Raw genomic sequence first — 15610 nt, forward strand, 5'->3', positions numbered from 1 at the left:
TACCTATCTTTTGGAATCTTTAGTAAAATGCTAATGACATAAGAGTTAATCAACTTAAGGTTAATTGTATTCAGAATTCAAAAATCCTAACTAGAACCCACTAAGACACTTCACTTAGTAAAGCAGCCAGAATACTTCGATAATCAGTTAACTATGAATTGCTTACTTTTGTGCAGTGGTGTTTTATAGTTTTTATGTATTATTTTTGTATCTATGTATTTATTAAATATGTTTATGCAAAATGCTTAGAACAGTTCCCAGCTGTAGTATGAAGCATGAAAATTGCATGCATGGTTGTTATTCAGTGTTTTTAAAAAGAGAATGTTTTCTGTACATTTTATGCTTTTCCCCTGTCTAATGCTTAAAAAATCTTGTCTCAAAATGTTTCCTAATGTCTCAAAATGTTTGACCTGAACACTTCTCATCCTAGACAAGGTTTTATAGCGAGCACTACCATTATTTAGGGTCAAAGTTATTTGGAGGGTAGGTGGTTTTATTATTGATTGAATTGGAGGTTATATTCATGATTTTTAAGCTCTTGTGCTTTGATGGAAATAATAGCTTTTTCCTTCTTTGATCTGTTGAATCTAGACTACTAGTCTGTTAAAAAAAATTGGAAGGATTTTTTTTTCCTTTGAGACATAGAAATAACTTAAACATTAATGACTCCCAATTGTCTTGGGCTGTACTATAAATTATTTTATTTAGAAGAATTTTTTCAGTATTCAAAAACATTGGTTTGAAATATGAGACTCACTTTTTAATTAATTTCTAATTTTAGTACATTAATAGTAAAGAATAATATCTATATGATATAAATGTGTTGATATTTCCTTTGTGTTGGAAACCTTTTCCTTGGCCAAATAGTAAATATTTTAGCCTTTTCAGCTGAGAGGCAAAATTGATGTTATGTAGATATTAATAAAATCATTTAAAATGTAACCATTTGAAACTGTAGAAACCATTTTTAGCTCATGGACTGTAATAAAAATGGCAGTTGACTGGAGTTCTCCTGTGGACAATAGTTTGTTAACTAACCCCTGGCTTGGAGCCTGGTCAGTTTTTGTGACTGTTCTACATTTGTTTGAATAGGATATATACTCTCTATGTTTTATGTAGTGGTATATCTATTATATTAATCTTTTAGTATCTTTAGGATATTTTATTAGGTATATAAATCTTTATGATTGGCACATCTTCTTGGTGGATTGTTCCTGTGGTCATTAATTAAAGCCTTTCTTTATCCTCATTAATACTTTTCATCTTTAATTATACCTTAATTATAACCCGTGTGTTATAATAATATTGCTGTGTCAGCTTTATTTTCCTTGGGATTGTTGAGATTTATCTGGTGTTTCTCTCTTTTTGTTTTCTTTTGTTTTATTAGGCCTTACATTAGTTTTCTAGGGCTGCCATAACAAAGTACCACAAGCTGGGCAGCATAAACGACAGAAATTTATTCTCTCAAAGTTCTAGAGGCTAGACACCTGAAATCAAGATGTCATCAGGGCCATGTGTTCTTTGAGGCTCTAGGAGAGGAACCTTCCTGCCTTTCTAGCTTCTGGAGGTTGCTGGCAATCCTGGCCGTTCCTTGGCTTGTAGATGCATCACTCCAGTCTGCTTCCATCTTCACATGACCCATGCTTCCAAATTTCTGTGTTCTTACAGGGACACCAGTCATATTAGATTTAGGCCCCACCCTAACCCATTATGACCTCAACTTGAATATATCTGCAAAGATCCTATTTCCAGATGAAGTCATAGTCACAAGTTCTGGGTTAGATGAATTTCTAGGGGGACACTATTCAACCTGTTACAGTTCTATTGAGGTATAATATACATGCAGTAAAATTCAGTCTTTTTTGTTGTACAGTTCTGTGAGCTTTGACAAATGCATGCAGTTGTGCAGCTATTATAATCACACTTTAAAATTTCTTTTCTTTTTTCCTTTTAAGTCAATCCCTATATCCACTGCTAGCTCCTGGCAACCACTGATCTGTTTTATGTCTCTGCAGTTTTGCCTTTTCAAGACTGTAACATATGTGGACTTGTATATTTTTTAGTCTTTGGAGTCTGGCTTTTTCACTTACTGTAATGCATTTCAAATTCAGTCATGCTGTAACATGTACCAGTAGTTTCTTCCTATTTATTACTGAGTAGTATTACACTGTATGCATATATCATAGTCTGTTTATCTGTTTACCAGTTGAAGGATATTTGTGTCTCTTTCCAGGTTTTGGCAATTATGAATAAAGCCACTGTAAACATTCATGCACAAATTTTCATGTGAGGTTGTTTTCATTTCTCGCCTGGGGGTGGGGATTGCTAGGTTGTATGGTAAGTATATATTTAACTTTTTAAGAAATTGCCGAACTGTTTTCCAAAGTGGTTATATGATTTTGTATTCCCACCAGCAATTAATGAAAGTTCCAATTGTTTTACATCCTTGTCCACACTTGGTATTGTCAATATTTTTCAAAAGCCGTTCCCATAGGTATACGTTGGTATCTCACTGTTTAATTTGCATTTGCATAATAACTAATGATATTGAGCATCTTTTGTATGCTTATTTTCCAATTGTGTATCTTTGGGTAAGTGTCTATTCTTTTGCCTATTAACAAAAATTTTGTCTGTTTTATTATTGATTTTTGTTAGTTCTTTATATATAAGTCCTTTATCAGGTATATAAATTATGAGACGAATATTGAAAAAACGGAATGCGCTTTTTGGGAAAGTATTTACAATTGTGAGTTAATGGAGTCAGTTAAAAACCCTAGACTTGGGCTTCCCTGGTGGCGCAGTGGTTGCGAGTCTGCCTGCCGATGCAGGGGACACGGGTTCGTGCACTGGTCCGGGAAGATCCCACATGCCGTGGAGCGGCTGGGCCCGTGAGCCATGGCTGCTGAGCCTGCGCGTCCGGAGCCTGTGCTCCGCAACGGGAGAGGCCACAACAGTGAGAGACCTGCTTACCACATACACACAAAAAAACCCCCAGACTTTCACATTATCATTATTTTTGTTGTTGCTATTGTTAAAAAATAGCCACTTTATAAATGCCTTTTGCCTGTTTTGCAGTTTTGCTAATGATTTTGCAATTGTCAAAAAACCTGCTTTTGGTTTTATTGATTTCCGTTTCTTGATTTTCAGTTTCATTAATTTCTGTTCTCTATTATTTTTGTCTGTTTGTTTTGGCTTTAATTTGCTCCAGTTATGGATTTGACACCTTTGCTTTAATATAAGTATCTCATACAATAATTTTTCCTTCTAAGCACTGCTTTAGTTGCATTCCACAAATTTTGATATGTGGTGACTTCATTTTCCTTCCATTCAAAATATTTTCTCATTTACTTTGGGACTTCTTCTTTTGACCCACAGATCAAAGAAATTTGTTATTTACTTTCTAAGTGTTTGAAGATAATTTTTCTGTTATTAATTTCCAGTTAAATTCCTTTATGTTCAGAGAGCACATTCTATTTTCTCTACTTTTAAATTGAGCTTCTCAAATATGTAGGTTCATGTCTTTCACCACATCTGAGGTGTATTTATCCATTATTTCTTCAAATATTTTTCTGCCTCACACCCTTCCTTCTGTGACTTCAATGATATGAATATTAGATCTTTTGTTATTGCCCCACAGCTCCTGCAGCAGGCTCTGTTTTTTTTCTCTTCATTGTTCAGAGTGGATGATTTATGTTGATATATCTTCAAGTTCACTCTGTTACTGCAAATGCTGGAATTTAGTCCATCCAGTGCATTTAAAATTTTTGATTATTGAATCTTTGCAGTTCTAAAATTTTCATTTGTTTCCACTTTGTATATTCTGTCTTTGCTGAGACTTTCTCTTTCCATTCCCTTTAAGATTTCATCCTTACTTTTGGAGAATTTTTATAATAGCTCTGTTAAAATCTCTTCTAATTAATTTCAACTTCTCTTTTATTTTGTCATTGATGTTTGTTGATTATCTTTTTCTGTGTGAGTTGAGATTTTCTTTGTTGTTTTTACATTGAGTAATTTTGGATTACATTTTAGATGTTCAAATGTTGTGTTGTGAGACTCTGGATCTTGTTTAAATCTTATGGAGAATATTGTTTTTTGTTTTTTTGTGTTTTTCTTTTTGTGGTACACGGGCCTCTCACTGTTGTGGCCTCTCCCGTTGCGGAGCACAGGCTCCAGACGCGCAGGCTCAGCGGCCATGGCTCATGGGCCCAGCCGCTCTGCGGCATGTGGGATCTTCCTGGACCAGGGCGCGAACCCGTGTCCCCTGCATCGGCAGGTGGACTCTCAACCACTGCGCCACCAGGGAAGCCCTGTTTTTTGTTTTTTTTTTAAAGCAGACAAATGATCTGATTAGGGTCAGACTGCAAGTTCTAATTAGCCACCTTTGGATTGTGGTTGTAATATCAGTTGTTTCCAAAGCCTTGGCCATGCTTGCCACATCTGTTTTGAGTGTACACCTTCCAAAGGCTAGCTTGGGACCTGGGCATAGTTTTAGTTTATTTCTCAAAGTCTTTGAAATGCTATTTAGGATCAGTTACGAGCAACTGTGGTGCTCAGGAATGGTGAATCTAGTAATTTACATACAACTTCCTGGAGTCATTTTCTTTATGACTTCCTTATTTTCCTTATTTTCTATTTCCCTGGGCTCACCTTTTTATTCCTGTACAGTGAAAACTGATGTATTATTTTTCCTGTTCTGCTTCTTCCCACGACTACCTCCATGTCCAAGGCAGTTGAGTTTATGTTGTCCTCTTCTTTGAGGTTCCTGCTCTGCACTGGGCAGGAAGTTATTGTGGATGTTGGGAAATAAGTCAAATTTTACAGTCCCTTTTTTCTCAAATATATACTTGTTTGTAGGACTGGCCCTGTTTTTTTTTTTTTTTTTTGCGGTACGCAGGCCTCTCACCGTTGCGGCCCCTCCCATTGCAGAGCACAGGCTCCGGACACGCAGGCCCAGCGGCCATGGCTCACGGGCCCAGCTGCTCCGCGGCATGTGGGATCCGCCCGGACTGGGGCACGAACCAGTGTCCCCTGCATCAGCAAGCAGACTCTCAACCACTGCGCCACCAGGGAAGCCCTGGCCCTGTTTTTATATGTCAAGGCAGAGATAAACTTTTTACTGAGATGAATCTTGTAAAATTTCTTTTTCTTTTTTTTTTAAACATTTTTTAATGTTTTCTGAGAACATTTGTTCTTCATTAGGATGTTACATTCTCTCTCAGGTCAGATTCTTAATGTCTGTATGGTATCACCAATAAAAATGTAATTTATCTCTGCTGGAAATTTGGCAACTGCTAATACTTCACTGTCAATCACTGTTAACCTGTTGAATTTTTCTAAATACTCATTCCTAGGCCCCATCGCTAGAGATTCTGATTCAATAGGTATACAGTACAATAAGTAAAGAAGAAAATGATCTACATACTTATGTCTCCTATTTTAGCACTCCTGTTTCAATACAGGACATTTCCATGGTCTGGGAGATTTCCTTCAGGACAGATAGGTCTGAGGAAGGTTGCTATGGCAGTACTCCTTGAAGGTTGTTGACTCAGTGGGTGTCCCAAGGCAGCTAGGTACCATCTGAACAAATAAGGTATCAAGCTGCAGTTGTCCTGCCTTGGTCAGGGACTCAGTCCCTCACCATCATCCCAGGCATATTCTTTTCTGGTTCATCTTTCTTAAGGTTGTCCGTGAATCATTGAACATGCCACTTTTCAGCTGGTTATTCCTAAACCACTTCAGCAAGGGGTAGGACATAATACTATTCTGTCATTTTTTAAAAATTGAGTTTAAGGACAAAAATTTAATTTTTTCAATTTTTTAAATTGAGGTATAGCATACATTCAGTAAAGTGCTTAAGGTGTACCATTCTTAAGTGTAAAGCTTGTACTTTTCATTTGTATGTACGCATGTAACTGTCATACAGACAAGACATAGAACCTTTCCAGCATCCTTATGGAGTGTAATGCACTTTACTGTCAATAACCCCTTTCCCCTGAGTCAGCCACTGGTCTTCTGATTTGTAGCATCATAAATTAGTTTTGCCTTTTCTCAAACTTCATATAAATAGAGTCATGCAATATGTATCTAGTATTTTTAATCAAATGATTTTTGTGGTCAAACCTTTTTTTTTTTTTTTTTGTGGTACGCGGGCCTCTCACTGTTGTGGCCTCTCCCGTTGCAGAGCACAGGCTCCGGACGCGCAGGCCCAGCGGCCATGGCTCACAGGCCCAGCTGCTCCGCGGCATGTGGGATCTTCCCGGACCAGGGCACGAACCCACGTTCCCTGCATCGGCAGGTGGACTCTCAACCACTGCGCCACCAGGGAAGCCCATGGTCAAACCTTTTTGAGCCATTTAATATTATTGTTTCTGACTCCTTTATACTCAGAACACCACAGCTGATTCAAATCAGATTTAATTTGACTTTTATTTTACATTTTTCATAGGTGAGGTAGTCTTAAAATTTTTAAGGAAATTTCCCATATTCCTTTTCCCACTGTAAAACTTTCAGTGGCTTTCTGCATCATCGACTTGTATAGTGTATGTTATTTATTCCCACAAAATATTCTTTCCTGAGCTCTGTTGTTTCCTGTTCCACATTTCTTTCTACCAGTGCATAGAGATGAAAAGGAGATTTCTAAAATCTTATTTCCTGTTTGCCATGCTTATATTTGGCCTGGGGTGAATTCAGGTTGAATTCAGTGTCTGCAGTTAATTGTATTAATCTTACGTTTTCTTTTTCTTCTTTCTGACAGCATGATGAAAGTGGTTCATTGCGTGATGTTCAACTCTCCTTGTCATCTAGTCCAGAGCCAGAAGATGGTGATCAAATATACAAGGTATGATGACTAGGTAGTCATGCTGAATTTTGCAAAAAAAATGTTTTATTACTAAAATTGTAAAGCAATAATAATTAAAACATTTAATAATAAATATATTAAAACCTGCAGCTTTGCTGTCTTGGGTTTTAATCAGATTTCTTTTAACTTTTACTACCTTATTAAGTTAAAATGATATCACTGTGGTGCTTTAATTTGAGTTTGTTTTATCAGTTGGATAATCATCTGTCCCTGTATTAATATTGGTACAGGATTCTTTTTAAAAAAATAAAAATCATTAAATTCTTTTTTATAATTATGAATAACAGTTTTTAAAATATGACTACCAACAAAAATTAAAACAGTTAATAGGTACTTCTCATATATAATCACAACATTGAAGAAATATTAATGAAAATGACATTAATTTATTTTTTTCATGTTTAATGATAAAATTATAGACTGCAAATGCAGGTTAGTGTTTGAAGGTGTATTTCTTTATAGTTCTCATATTGAGGTCTATCTTTAGTTGAAGAAAGCTCTTTTTGTTTTTTGCATCTACCTGAATCACATATTTACTTCTTAAGCACATACAGGTATTCTTGATGTCTTTCATGTTTCCAAGTAAAATTATTGTTTCCTTTCACATTCTGTTTTCAAGGTATAATAGTCAGTGTGTGCTACTTATCTGTAGTAACAACCTCAGAATATTGGTGACTTACAATAACAAAAGTTTATTTCTTGTTATTTCTCGATATGTTACATTTTGGTTGTAGATCAGTGGGACTTCACATGTCCTCTTCATTCTGAAATCCAGGCTGAAGGATCAGCCCTTATCCTGGGACATGTTTTTTGTACCTGAGGGAAAGTAGCATTGGCATAATAACATGTGGATTCTGCTTGGATGTAACATATGTCGTTTCCAAAACAGGTCAAGTGGCCACGCTTGGTATTAGGGGTCAGAGAAGCATTAATTTTCTCATAGGATGTGGAGTGACCTATTGGGAACAAATTTATGTATAAAACACAAAATCAAAAGAATATAGGATAGTAGTCACATCTGGTTATCTAATCTTGGCTTTTCAACATGTTACCTACCTGTTCTCATATAAATTTCTTCCCGTCTCTGGGCTTCCATCCTATTGTGAGTATAATAATAGGTTTGCAGTAGGACATCTCTTTTTAAAAAACTTTTACTTGCATACTCAGTTGAGAACCATTGATTTAGATGATTTCTGATTATCTCAGTTTTTTTAAGTTTTGTGACTGATATTTTAAGAGTAAAGTTGACTTTTTTCCTGAATTCTTTTTTGTGAAAAGTTTTTTACATGTAAAGAAATTCTTTTTAAAGAAAAAAGTTTAATTCCAACTTTTTTATCGAATTAATGTCTTCATTTTGTCCATCTTCCTTTACAGTTTGTCTGTTAATTTAATACTACATGATAGACATATCATGTATTTATTTCTTGTCCCCAATGCCTTCCTTTCAGGCAGATCATTCCTAGTCTTTCTTCCTTCTTTCCAAGGTGAGATGCAATAGCTCACACTGTCTCAGCCCAGTACACTAGACTGTCCTTCACTTTCATCAGCAAATCCCCAAGTATGTCATCTTCTTATCCAAGATGGTTTCGCAGTTCAGTTTCAAATGATACAAATATGGTGACTTATACCATTACAATTTTAGGGTCTAAAATCTACAGTGGACCTGCCATGTCTACAGTCTTTCCTTTATCTCAGGACAGCTGTCTCTCCCATTCCCTTGATGAGCTGTTCCAGACATTGGCCACTCTCCTCAGCCTCTTTCTCAGCTACTCTTCTCAACTTCTGCAGGTAGCCTTGTGTTTTTCAAGCAAGATCTTCTGCTGCCTGCCTTCTGACTTAGTCTGTGTCTATGTCACTCTCAACCACTTTATTCCAGTTGTAGGGAAAAGTGACCGCTGTGCTGTGGAAAACCAACCTTTCTTCTCGTGTTCTGGACTCTTATCTTCTGCTGCAGTTAAAGACCTCCTCTCTCATCTCTCTTCAGTGTGCTTTCTCAACTTCCCCTTCATCCTCACCTTATAAATTTCTGTGTCTTACCTATCCTAAATTCAGTAAATCGAATAAACCTTTTCTTGACTCTCCTTAAACTACCTTTCCAGTTAATGTGGAAACCTGGGAAAATAGACATTTGGCATGGCCTTTGTCGTCCTACAAGCTTTATCCCTTGGTTTTTGTGTCACTTCTGTCTGAATTCCCTATATACCCCTTAACATCGCCCCCCTCCATTTTCTTTGTAGGTCCCTTTTCTTCTTTAGAATGTAGATTTATATCTTTAGTCCAGTCCTCATCAAACTTTCTACTGTCATGGTTTCACATATAACATATATATTGATAACACATAAAATCAGTCTCTCTCATAGTTGGTAATCCAGTTGTCCCACTGGACATTTCCACTGTGTGTCCCACTCACAGGTGGAATACCTCTAACACACCTCTCAAGAGGTGTGTGTACCTCTAGCAATGTATTTAAAACTCAAAAATATTCCTCATTGGGGAATTCCCTGGCGGTCCAGTGGTTAGGACTCAGCACTTTCACTGCCAGGAGCCCAGGTTCGATCCCTAGTCAGGGATCCCATGAGCTGCACAATGCTGCCAATATACATATATGTATTTCTCTTTGGACATAATTTCTCCTCCTTCATTCTCTGTTTCTATTTACTATATCATCTAAGCTAGAAATGGAGATGTCACTCTTGACTACTTCTCTGTGCTCTTCTCTCTCATGCAGTGAATTGCCAACATCTCCTTTTCTCCTGTTTCTTCTCCTCCCTATTATCACTCTCTTGGGTCAGGCCCCTGCTCTTACCTGGCATATTACAACATCTTGATAACCAGTTTCCTAGCCTAGTTTTTTTGTTGTCCTTGTCAAGTATATCCTCCAAACAGCTGTCAAAGCCATCTCAAATGCAGATCTATCTGTTACTCCCTGACTAAAGCCATGCTTGATGTTCAGGCCCTCTGTGATCGGGCCCTTGCCTAATTTACTAACCACATTGCTCCCCACTGTATACCACAGCCTTCATGTGACAGCATCACTGCCTGTAATTCTCCAAATATGCTATGCTTGTCCCCATCTCTGTATTGTCTTATAGAATCCCTTACCCTAAAATACAAAGCCTGCCACAGTTTGTGTCCTTAGAACTTTTTACTTATCCTTTAAGACTCCACTGGAATTACCCATTTCCTGATGTGTTCTCCTTTGCCTGTCTTTATGTGTAAAATCCTTAGAGCAGTGCCTATTCTAAAGTAAGTGCTATATGCATATCGGCTATAAATGTTATTACCATATTGTGTTTTGATTTCAGCCATTTCCTCCAGCACCAGCAGAACCTAGCCATGACTGAATGATGGCTGTGTAGTATTCCATCAAGTCGCTTACTGTATTGTATTTCAGTTGTCCTCCTACAGGACAATTCTAAATTTGTAACTTTAAGAGAATATCTTATTATAGGTTTTCTCGTACTTAGGATCATTTCTTTGGCATAGGAGTTGGATAACTGAATCGGAGAGTGCAAGTAATTTTTATGACTTTTGTATATACAGGCATACGTTTGTCCAGAAACGTCAGTTGTTATGTCTGATAATGTACCATTTTTTCTGCAGTCTTGTTAATCACATTGAGTATTTCTCCCCCAATTTAATGCCTGTAAAACAATACCTTTAATACTTTAATTTGTATTTCTTCAATAAGTCAAACAGAACATTTTTTCAGTTATACGTATATTTGTGAGAACTGACTATCTGTCTATTGGGGCCTAGAAATGATCTTATATGTTTGAACAGTCTCCTAATACACTTGAGTTATAAATTCTTTGTCATATTAGCATAGGTTTTCACCAGCTTTTAACTTTAATGTTAATTGTATAGTGCTTTAAATTTTTATGTAATCAAATATATTTATCATTTCTTAATAGCTTAATTTGCCACTTAGTTTAAAAATATGTCCTTCATGATTTGCAGTCCATCTTTTTTTTTTAGTCTTGATTTATTATTTTTTAAAGTCCCTAAACTCTTTAAATTCAACTGGAAGTCATTTTTTATATTTAATAATTAGTCTTTCCCAATTGTGGTATACATAACAGCATTTTAAAAAATATTTTCTTCCCTGTTGTTTCTTCCCCATTGCGATGCTTATTTGATATGTGAAAGCCTTCATAAAATGTCTGTTTCCAATCTCTTGTTAATGAGACTGCAATATTATTTTTTGTTCCCAATATATCTGAAGAAGAGTGTATACTTTGCTCATGACCAACACATTATAATTATTTGCTCACTTACTTTTCTCTCTGGAAAGATGTATCATTCACATATATATTCTACAGTTTATCCCTGAACAACACAGTTTTGAACTGCATGAGTCCAGTTACATGCGGATTTTTTTCAATAGTATATACTGTGGTACTACACCGATCTGCAGTTGGTTGAATCCAAGGATGTGAGCCTTGTGGTTATGGAGGAACTGTGGATGTCAAGGGCCGACTAAAAGTTATACCCAGATTTTTGACTTTGCAGAGGTTTGGTGCCCCTAACCCCTGTTTTGGTGCCCCTAACCCCTGTGTTGTTAAAGAGTCAACTGTGATTTCCTTGCTTACATTACTTCGTCAGTATATATTTCTGGATAATTGAATAGCAGTAAACAAAATGGGCTATCTATAGGGTAGTGATACCTTATACTTGGAAATGTAACTGCATTCCTGCTAACCTTGACAATAGGTTTCTCTTAATACTATTAGGAATTTCTTATAGACTAAGTTAACAGGGTATTTACTCTTTGATTTAGGCAGTTCTCATGAAAGTAGTTCATGGAAAAAGAATCTTCCTTGTTATCCTTCAGGCACATTTATCTTTCTGCTGATTTCTGAACCAGCCATGAAATGACTCTGTGCCTTTAATTACACAGTTTTCTCTACTTGTGGCCTTCATTTCCTCTGACAGGCAACTCTTATACATTCCTTGAAATCTAGCTGAAGTTACTGTTTTGTGTGTAATTTATTTTACTACGTGGCCTAGTTGCCAATTTTCTTGTCTGTAAAATGGGGATAATAGTACCTACCTCAGGGTTGCAGTCGGAATCAACTACTTAGATACCTAAAAGGTACTCGTTCTTGGCACCTGATTAATACTCAATGAATGTTAGCTGTTGCTGCTATTATTGTTCATTGTTTACGTGTCAGACTCCTTAGACTATGAATTCTTAGAAGACCAAAATGGGTTTTTTTTTTAATGGATTAATAGCTGACATATTTAAGAAGAATTTCCCCCTTAAATAAACAACCAATTCATTACTCAGTCTTCATCATTGATTTAATGCTTCTCATTAGTGTTTTTAAATACAATTAAATACTTCATGTTAAATTTTTTAAAATATTTCAGAATGAAGATTTATTAAATGAAATAAAACAACTTAAAGATGAAATAAAGAAAAAAGATGAAAAAATCCAACTATTAGAACATCAGCTTGTAAGTATTATAGTGTAGTATGTAAAGTGCAGGCTTTTCAAACTGGGCAATATGTATATTTTTTTATAAAACTAGCCAGAATTGAAACTGGATTTTATTTTTAGCTTTTAAGATTGCAATATTGTATTATTTTTAAGTTACATGCTCTCTTAAAGTATGTGGTTTAACTTTCAGTCTAAATAATAAATTTTCAAGGTGAAAAACTCAATCCATTTTCAGTTGCCTCTGTTTTGGGTATTTGAAATTCACCAATTTACATTCATGTTGTTGAGGAACGAAACTGGGTGTTTAGTCTTAGGAATCTGAATGGCTGTCTGTTAGAATGGCTGTTCTAAAAAAAAATGTTTCTTGCCCATGGATGATACTGAGTGATCTCTCAGAGATATGTCTGAATCTTTATAATTTTATAATTGTTATGATATCAAATGTTAGTTCCATATGAAAACTGTATGTGCTGTATCTTGAATTTAATTATAATTTGGTTTGTAATAATAAAAGGCCAGGATAACAAGAGTATAATGGCATAACAATCACAAGAGGCCAAAGAAAATCTTTGTTGGAAGTCAAAACTTATTTTGACATAGCAAAGCAATGCAGCAATATGAAGGAGTAATCTCACTCAGAATATAAAGGATATAATATATTGAGCTCTGAGCCATTGGGGTCAGATCAGAATCCATCTTATGAATAAATAGTAAGAACAGATGGATCAGATGTTATGATTAAGGGTATCAGAAAACTTATGAATCTGAAAAAAGAATAACTGATTATTGCAAATTGAGGGCCTACCAAATACAAGATTAAAAAGGAAAAGAGTAAGACCAGTGTTCGTATTTAAGAACTAAAGACAAAACCCAACCCAACCAATTTTTAGGGAGAAGAAAAGGTACTTTTAGGAAATTAAGCTTCAAATTTTGCAAAAATCTGTTACAGAGCACAAGAAGTTGTATCTAGTGCACTTTAGAAAAAAAGGTTATGACCCTCACATTTTATAACTAAATGCATTTTTATTTATATACAAAGATACATTCTCAGACCTTTAGCATATTGAAAAATATGCCACCCCGTTATCTTTGTAAAATTATTTAATAATACATCCTAAATGCTTGAGAGAGAAATTTAAAAATAACTCAAGGGTTTCCCTGGTGGTGCAGTGGTTGGGAGTCCGCTTGTCGATGCAGGGGATGCGGGTTTGTGCCCCAGTCTGGGAGGATCCCGCATGCCGCGGAGCAGCTAGCCTGTGAGCCATGGCTGCTGAGCCTGCGCCTCCAGAGCCTATGCTCTGCAGCGGGAGAGGCCACGGCAGTGAGAGGCCCGTGTACCGCAAAAAAAAAAAAACAACTCAAGAATAAGGAAGTAAAGATTAAAATGAATGAGTGGTGAAATGAAAACCATCTTTAGAGAGATTAGGTGGAATAAACTTCCCAACTACTAACGGGAGAAAACTTAATGCTCATTATTTAATCTTATGTAATTATATATAATTTAATGTTAAAAATTTTTAATTAAAATTTTAAATTGCTATTAATTTTTGTAAATATTTAGATTAAATAAAATAGGTTTGAGAAAAGAGTTAAGGGATATGCTGAAGAAGTCAGTAGCACTGAATTGTGTATCTACAAATGGGTATCTAAAATAATTCTTTTTATATACTTAGATAAATTAAAATGTTTGTGAAATGCTTTAAGATAACTAATAGTAGATTAGAATAATGTATCTTGCAAAAGATGAAAGTAAAAAGACATCTAAAGTAGAGAAATACCAAGGATGTCTAAAAACAGCAGAAGTAAAGTTACAGAAATTAGACCAAATGTAATAAATATAATAGTAAATGCAAACGGCCTTATCTCATGGAGAGAGCTTTGCTGAGGATTTAAAGCAAAATCCATTAATTGCTTTGTATAAAGGAAATTTAGATAAAGTAAAACAGCACAATAATGCTGAATATAAAAGGTTGGGTGAGACAATAAAGTTATTCTCATCTAAAAAACTGAAGTTGCAGTATTAAAATTAGAAGAAGAAATCTAAGACTGAAAAAAATTATGAAAAGAGGTCACTTTATATTGATATATGATTAATAAATAATGAAAGATATAGCTTTTTATGCTGAGAACTTTTAATAGTGTTCTTTTTAACTTCAGTGTGCCTCTTAAAAAATAAGAAATGTTCTCTTCCTAGCTGAAATATTATCTTTAACCAGTTAATAATAATTTTTAAAATATTTTCTAATATCCAGTCCATATTCAGATTTCTGCAGTTCTAAAAATATCCTGTACATTTGTACATTACATCTAGTTATTCCTTAAGTCTCTTTTACTTTAGAATTATTCTTTTTTTCATTGTACTGACTTACTGAAGAGACTGGGCCAGTTATCTTTAACAATATCTCACCTTACAAATAACTTTTAGAAAGGTTTTAGAAATATCTAAGAGAATCCTAAAGAAAGGAAGAAAAGCAAAGAAAAGTGAAAACATTACTCTTAGCGATATGTGCTTCGAAATTCTCTGTATTTGATACATTAAACTTAGAAATCGTATTTATCTTGGAAGATCCCATCACCTACCTTTAGTTTAGTTGTGGACCTGGGAAGTCACTTGTTCAAATCAAGAGAATTTAAAGAGATATAAACCACTGAAAGTAGAGATAGGTAAGAGCATTTTTCAGATTACCAAAATTAAAATTGCCTTTCTCTTTACAGTTTTTTTCTTTCCTTGTATCCCTAATTTGCTCTTCTTAAAAATAGCAGAATGGCATCAGAGGAGCCATGGAATAGGAATTAGATAACTTTTCTTCAGTATTAATTAGCTGAATTTCTTGTCTTCAATATTAATTAGCTGAATGACATTGGCAGTTTCCATCAGTCTCTAGTGCTTTCTTTATGAAAAATGTGAAGTTTCTAGATGATTTCAAAGTCTTTTTCCATTTCTAGCTTTCTATACTTTTTATCTTTTTTCAAAAATAGGCACTCAGCTCTAACCTATGTTTACATGCAAACTTCAAGAAAAATATAGCGACAATATGATGTGTTAAATTCATATTTTGTGTGAAATATACAGATATAAAATCAGATTGCAGTGCTCCAGAAATGAAACTGAAAGGTATAGAGGCATGACTATTTGAACCTTATTCTAAAATGCTGAGAATGCCCATTTATTTTCATCTTAGTGTACTAGTTAAATGATAGTTAATTTAGTTGCATTTGTTTATTGAATCCTCAGAATAATCTTATGAAATTATTGTGTAGAATTTTCTTTGTGGAGACATTAGAAAGTGGAATTCAGCTTAAGTAG

At 35.1% G+C, this 15610-nt stretch overlaps 1 protein-coding gene across 7 annotated transcripts in view; it reads left to right on the top strand.

Moving 5' to 3' along the window:
* CCSER2 (coiled-coil serine rich protein 2) overlaps positions 1-15610 on the top strand; it is a 160671-nt gene that overhangs the window by 112696 nt on the left and 32365 nt on the right. For 6 of the 7 annotated variants that reach the window (XM_032607899.1, XM_032607902.1, XM_032607900.1 and 3 more), the window contains 2 exons: positions 6755-6838; positions 12233-12319. In XM_032607899.1, coding sequence (XP_032463790.1) covers positions 6755-6838; positions 12233-12319 — 171 coding nt within the window. Of the gene's footprint in view, positions 1-6754; positions 6839-12232; positions 12320-15610 lie in introns of those variants that run through there. The other variant, XR_004346138.1, reaches the window with a different exon arrangement.

This window comes from Phocoena sinus, chromosome 16 (assembly GCF_008692025.1).
Source record: "Phocoena sinus isolate mPhoSin1 chromosome 16, mPhoSin1.pri, whole genome shotgun sequence".
NCBI lineage: Eukaryota > Metazoa > Chordata > Mammalia > Artiodactyla > Phocoenidae > Phocoena > Phocoena sinus.